Here is a 6,379-nt window from a genome sequence, read left to right on the forward strand (position 1 = left end):
CACTATAATTGCATTGTATGTAGTCATAGCACGCCATAGTACATATGTATAGCATAGTAGTATATATATATATAGTTTATATATAGTTTCATCATATAGATATTCCACTGTTACTTTCTTAGCTTACGCATGTTTCATGATAAATGTTTTTATGTGATGTATTCCCATGCTTTTTTGTTCTTGCTTAATGTAAATCGCTCTGGATTAAGAGCGTCTGATAAATGCCTAAATTGTAAATTGTGTGTGTGTGTGTGTGCGTGTGTGTGTGTGTGTGTGTGTGTGTGTCTGTGTCTGTGTCTGTGTCTGTCTGTCTGTCTGTCTGTCTGTCTGTCTGTCTGTCTGTCTGTCTGTCTGTCTGTCTGTCTGTCTGTCTGTCTGTCTGTCTGTCTGTCTGTCTGTCTGTCTGTCTGTGTGTGTGTGTGTGTGTGTGTGTGTGTGTGTGTGTGTAGGTTTGCGGGCCGCGCGGTGCACAGCGGGGCCGTGGTTCTGGTCTCCATGGAGACGAAGGAAGCCTCCAGCGTTCTGATCACCGTCAACACAGAGAAGACCGTCATGGCCTCCATGCTGCTGAGGGACCTGAAACTGGCCCTGGAGAGACCCTAGTGGGGCCCCCTGTTATAGGACCCCCTGTTATAGGACCCCCCCTTTATAGGACCCCCCCACATACTGTAGAGACCCCCCCCACACACACACACACACTGTAGAGATCTCTAAACATCCGGTGTAACCTCTAGATTCTAGAATGTAGGTCTCTCTGAATCCGTACGTTGAAGGATTAAAACGGGAAAATGTTACTGTTCCTAATCTAAAGGCTAGCTTAGCTTAGCTTAGCTTAGCGTTCACAGTCCTTATTATTCTGATGAATCTAAAGGCCGTCGCTAACTTAGCTTATCTTAGCGTTCACAGTCATTATTATTCTGATGAATCTAAAGGCCGTCGCTAACTTAGCTTATCTTAGCGTTCACAGTCATTATTCTGATGAATCTAAAGGCCGTCGCTAGCTTAGCTTAGCTTAGCCTCCACAGTCCTCGTGATTCCGTCAGTGACTGACGTGTTCCACCGCTGAAGAGCTTTACTGAATGTCGTTTGAATTATTATGTTTGAAGAAGAAGATCGGACAGAGTTTTATGTTGATTATAATGAAACAGCAGAAGAAGAAGATCAGACAGAGTTTTACGTTGATTATAATGAAACAGTGTTTATCACAGCGCTAAAAAGGTCTGTGGCTTTTGGACCGTTAATCACGTAATATAAACGTTAATCATGTAATATAAACGTTAATCATGTAATGTAAAACGTTAATCACGTAATATAAACGTTAATCACGTAATATAAACGGAGAAATGTATCGTAAGAGTCGATGTTGCATTTCATCAAATTGGAAATGATCCTCGAACCAAAAACACGCTCTTCATTAACGGCAGAGATTTAGTCTCCTTTCAGATCTACAGGAAGAACCGGTCTGAACACACGTCTGATCTGGTCCTTTTGGACCTACAGGAAGAACCACGTCTGAACACACGTCTGATCTGGTCCTTTTGGACCTACAGGACATTTAGTACCAGTCTGAACACGTCTGATCTGGTCCTTTTGGACCTACAGGACATTTAGTACCAGTCTGAACACGTCTGATCTGGTCCTTTTGGACCTACAGGACATTTAGTACCAGTCTGAACACGTCTGATCTGGTCCTTTTGGACATTTAGAACCAGTCTGAACACGAACGGTTCGGCCCAATAAGGACCAGAATTTGAGAAATAAATAGTATTTGAATGCGATGTGACTGCATGCAGTCCACGTTGGGTCTTTTCAACTGTCTGTCTATACCTATTGTCCATAGGAGAGGACGTGGTTTGAAACGTGAAAATGGTTATTTAACCCATTCTGGGCGGGAACCCCTTTTGGTGTCAGCATCATGTTATGCTTTAGCTATTGAAAAGCAGATCAACAAGCTCATAGCGCGCCACCGAGTGGCGCGCTACGAGCTTGTAGGTCTGCTATTTTTGAAAAATCGAAGAACGACTGACATAGAAACATAGCGTTTTCAGAACACTGTCATTTTCAAACAGACATTTTTTTTAATCTGATCTCAGGTCAGAATGGGTTAATTGGTGTGGTTTAGGGGTTCTTTAATTGGTGTGGTTCAGGGGTCTCTAATTGGTGTGGTTCAGGGGGTCTTTTAATTGGTGTGGTTCAGGGGTCTCTAATTGGTGTGGTTCAGGGGGTCTTTTAATTGGTGTGGTTTCATACCACACTATTTCTTCTCCATTCCCAGCCTTATCGTGTCAAAAGTCGCATGACGTTTAAGTGCCTTTTTCTGTACCTGAATACAAAATGAAGATGATATTAATAATGATAACAATAATGATAATGGAGTTCACTCAGTGAGATATGTGTCTGCATTGATGAAACACATGATATATATCTGTATGAAACATGAAACATTAAAGTTAAATGCATTGTAACAGAAGAACGGTCATTTGGGTTTTCTTTGTTTTTCCATTATTGACCCGTTATACATCTTCGTACTTGGAGTGGTGTGTGTGTGTGTGCGCGTGTTTGATGTCCTAAACTGTTACTTTTCAGGAGATCAAAGGGTTTCGGGCGGGCAGCATTCTGTAAGTACGTTTTATTTCAGTCCATAAAAAAACAGAAAAGGGCACAACATGTACATACACATGTACAACATGTACATAGACAGTATTACAGTATATACAGTAGGCATGTGAATCTCGTCTCATCTCACGATTCGATACGCATCTCGATGCACTGCCAGCGATACGATACTTTAGCGACACATGGAATCTCCTGGCGATACGATTCACCCCTCTACCGATACGATGCGATTTGATGGCGATTCAATTCTGGACATTGCGATACGATACGATTCACCCCTCTACCGATACGATGCGATTTGATGGCGATTAAATTCTGGACATTGCGATACGATACGATTCACCCCTCTACCGATACGATGCGATTTGATGGCGATTCATGTTTTACTGTAGGTTAGTATTATAGCTCTGCATTTCAAACAACCCAACTTATAGAATTCTGTAAGTAAACAAAGGGTCTGCTCTGCTGGTTATTGTGGAATTGTTAGATTACTAATAATCATAGGCTATAGTATAATTATTATATCTCAAAGGTCAATTTGAGGTTTTGAGTATAGAGGGTTCAAGAGATTAAAATGTAATAGCCTATCGTTCATCAATTAATGTTACCAACATATACATAGAAAAGAAACGAATAAACAAAACAAAAATGACAGGTCACACTCGTAGTGCTGTCAAACAAGTAGTTTAATCTGCAACACAGTTTTATAATATAATTGCCTATGTATAGTGGGGGTCCCTACTTGATCTCTCACTCTCAGCTAAGTGGTCCTTGGCTTGACCTGAAAAACATTGAAGACCCTGGCCTGCATGTATTATTAACGTTATAAATACATAGCAGATGTACAAGCTCACAACGCGTCTCATCCACGCCCCGCTGTGAGCTTGTAGATCTGCAATTTTAGGCGTGCGACACCGTCTTGCTGCAGAATATAAATAAGGCTTCTATCCCAGAGAACAGCAGGGGAAAGCTGGACAGTGGAAAGTTTAAACGCAAGCAGTACACCCTGCTGTGGCGTTGTTGTTGTTGTTTTACACGTGTGTGCAGACTGCAGAAGCTTTCTTTAATTACAAATTGATGATCGCGACGCCGATTCGCATAGGAGAATCAGCGAGAAGTGTGGAGTGTGGATCATTACGCAGCGCTACAGTGAAAAGTCAACTGATCGACGGACAGCTATTTTATAAAGCTAAAGGTGGTGCTTCTCTTGTTTAATGCGTGCGTGGGGCTCATGCACTTCTGTTAGTCGCGGGTGCTCTTTATGGTCTGTTTGTTGTCTCACAGTCTCAACGTGTCTCCTCTGCACCGCTTACTGCTTGTGACGTAACGTTCCGTCAGAAGGAATGGAATGGAACCGTCAACTGCTTCTGGTGTAATAATCATAATATGTAATGTAATAATAAATGTCATACATTTGGAAACATATTTGTCCAATGGAAACCCAGCGAGTCAGTGTTTTCGTCGACTAAAATTAAGACGAAAAATGATATAGTCGACTACCTTTTTTTGGAAAACAAATTGGACACTAAGCTATGATGACTAAGACTAAGACTAAATGTAGGCCTACTATATATATAACGAATTAAAACTAGACTAAAGTGATCCAGTATGATTATGTAATTTTTACACTTTGTTGCATGCTGAAAATAGCATGCTGAAAATAGCAGATCTACAAGATCACAAGATCTTGTAGATCTGCTATTTTCAGCAAGGGTAAAATCAGTCATTACGACGGCATCAAGGCCCGCCTAAATACATTATAGTCGACTGAATCAACTGTAACTAAAAAATACACGTCGTTGATGCATCTGGGACGAATCCTCAGGGATGTTTCCTGAGGTCATCTGGGACGAATCCTCAGGGATGTTTCCTGAGGTCATCTGGGACGAATCCTCAGGGATGTTTCCTGAGGTCATCTGGGACGAATCCTCAGGGATGTTTCCTGAGGTCTTCCAACATCACACGCCTCACTCAGGCGCATTTAGTAGATTTAGTCGACTAAAATCTTATGATATTTAGTCGACTATAACACTAAGACATTCCAGGTGACTAGTGAAACTAAACGGAAACTTTTTCAAGAGACTAAAATAAATGAAGGTAAAAATCTGGTGCATCAGTCATATATATGTGTGTGTGTGTGTGTGTGTGTGTGTGTGTGTGTGTGTGTGTGTGTGTGTGTGTGTGTGTGTGTGTGTGTGTGTGTGTGTGTGTGTGTGTGTGTGTGTGTGTGTGTGTGTGTCTCTGTCTCTGGGGGGGGGTAGCACCTGTTAGCTCATCTGTCTCCGTGGCAACCCTAACATCCATCACAACACATCATCATTCAACTCATTCACCACCAGCTGTTTCCATCACACACGCACACACACACGCATGCGCACGCAGTCCACACACACACACAGTCTCTCACACACACACAGTCTCTCACACACACACACAGTCTCTCACACACGCATGCGCACCCAGTCCCCACACACACACACACACAGTCTCTCACACACACGCACGCACGCAGTGCACACACATGCATGCATGCGCACGCAGTGCTCACACACACAGTCTCTCACTCACACACACGCGCAAGTACAGTACGCATGCGCACGCAGTGCACACACACAAACACACACACAGTCTCTCACACACACACAAACAACCACACACACACATAACCAGACTCGCTCTCTCTCACACACGCACAACCAGACTCGCTCTCACACTTTATGACCGTTATGATGACAGTGGCTTTTAAAGGAATATTTCACCTGTTTCACATGTTGAAGTCACAGCAATACGATACTTATCACGATACGATATACATGGACCATATTGGTCTATCGATACATTCAATATGTGTGACACAGTGCAGGTTTTTATGGTAAGGATGTATTATTATGGATATAAATCAGTAAACACAATGATTCTCTGGCAAATACTGTAGATGGACAAACCCTCACCTTGACATGAACACAGAGAATACACACATTATAGACAAACCCTCACCTTGACATGAACACAGAGAATACACACATTATAGACAAACCCTCACCTTGACATGAACACAGAGAATACACACATTATGGACAAACCCTCACCTTGACATGAACACAGAGAATACACACATTATGGACAAACCCTCACCTTGACATGAACACAGAGAATACACACATTATAGACAAACCCTCACCTTGACATGAACACAGAGAATACACACATTATGGACAAACCCTCACCTTGACATGAACACAGAGAATACACACATTATGGACAAACCCTCACCTTGACATGAACACAGAGAATACACACATTATGGACTAACCCTCACCTTGACATGAACACAGAGAATACACACATTATGGACAAACCCTCACCTTGACATGAACACAGAGAATACACACATTATGGACTAACCCTCACCTTGACATGAACACAGAGAATACACACATTATGGACAAACCCTCACCTTGACATGAACACAGAGAATACACACATTATGGACTAACCCACACCTTGACATGAACACAGAGAATACACACATTATGGACAAACCCTCACCTTGACATGAACACAGAGAATACACACATTATGGACAAACCCTCACCTTGACATGAACACAGAGAATACACACATTATGGACAAACCCACACCTTGACATGAACACAGAGAATACACACATTATGGACAAACCCTCACCTTGACATGAACACAGAGAATACACACATTATGGACAAACCCTCACCTTGACATGAACACAGAGAATACACACATT

The 6,379-nt window shown here is 42.2% G+C and overlaps 1 protein-coding gene across 1 annotated transcript in view; it reads left to right on the forward strand.

Moving 5' to 3' along the window:
* ap3b1a (adaptor related protein complex 3 subunit beta 1a) overlaps positions 1-1,930 on the forward strand; it is a 148,190-nt gene extending 146,260 nt beyond the window's left edge. The window contains exon 32 of the mRNA XM_083794337.1: positions 450-1,930. Coding sequence (XP_083650463.1) covers positions 450-603 — 154 coding nt within the window. The 3' untranslated portion in view covers positions 604-1,930. The remainder of the gene's footprint in view (positions 1-449) is intronic.
* The last annotated feature ends 4,449 nt before the right edge of the window (positions 1,931-6,379 follow it).

Source organism: Protomyctophum parallelum (assembly GCF_964188405.1).
Source record: "Protomyctophum parallelum genome assembly, chromosome: 21".
Taxonomy (NCBI): Eukaryota; Metazoa; Chordata; class Actinopteri; order Myctophiformes; family Myctophidae; genus Protomyctophum; species Protomyctophum parallelum.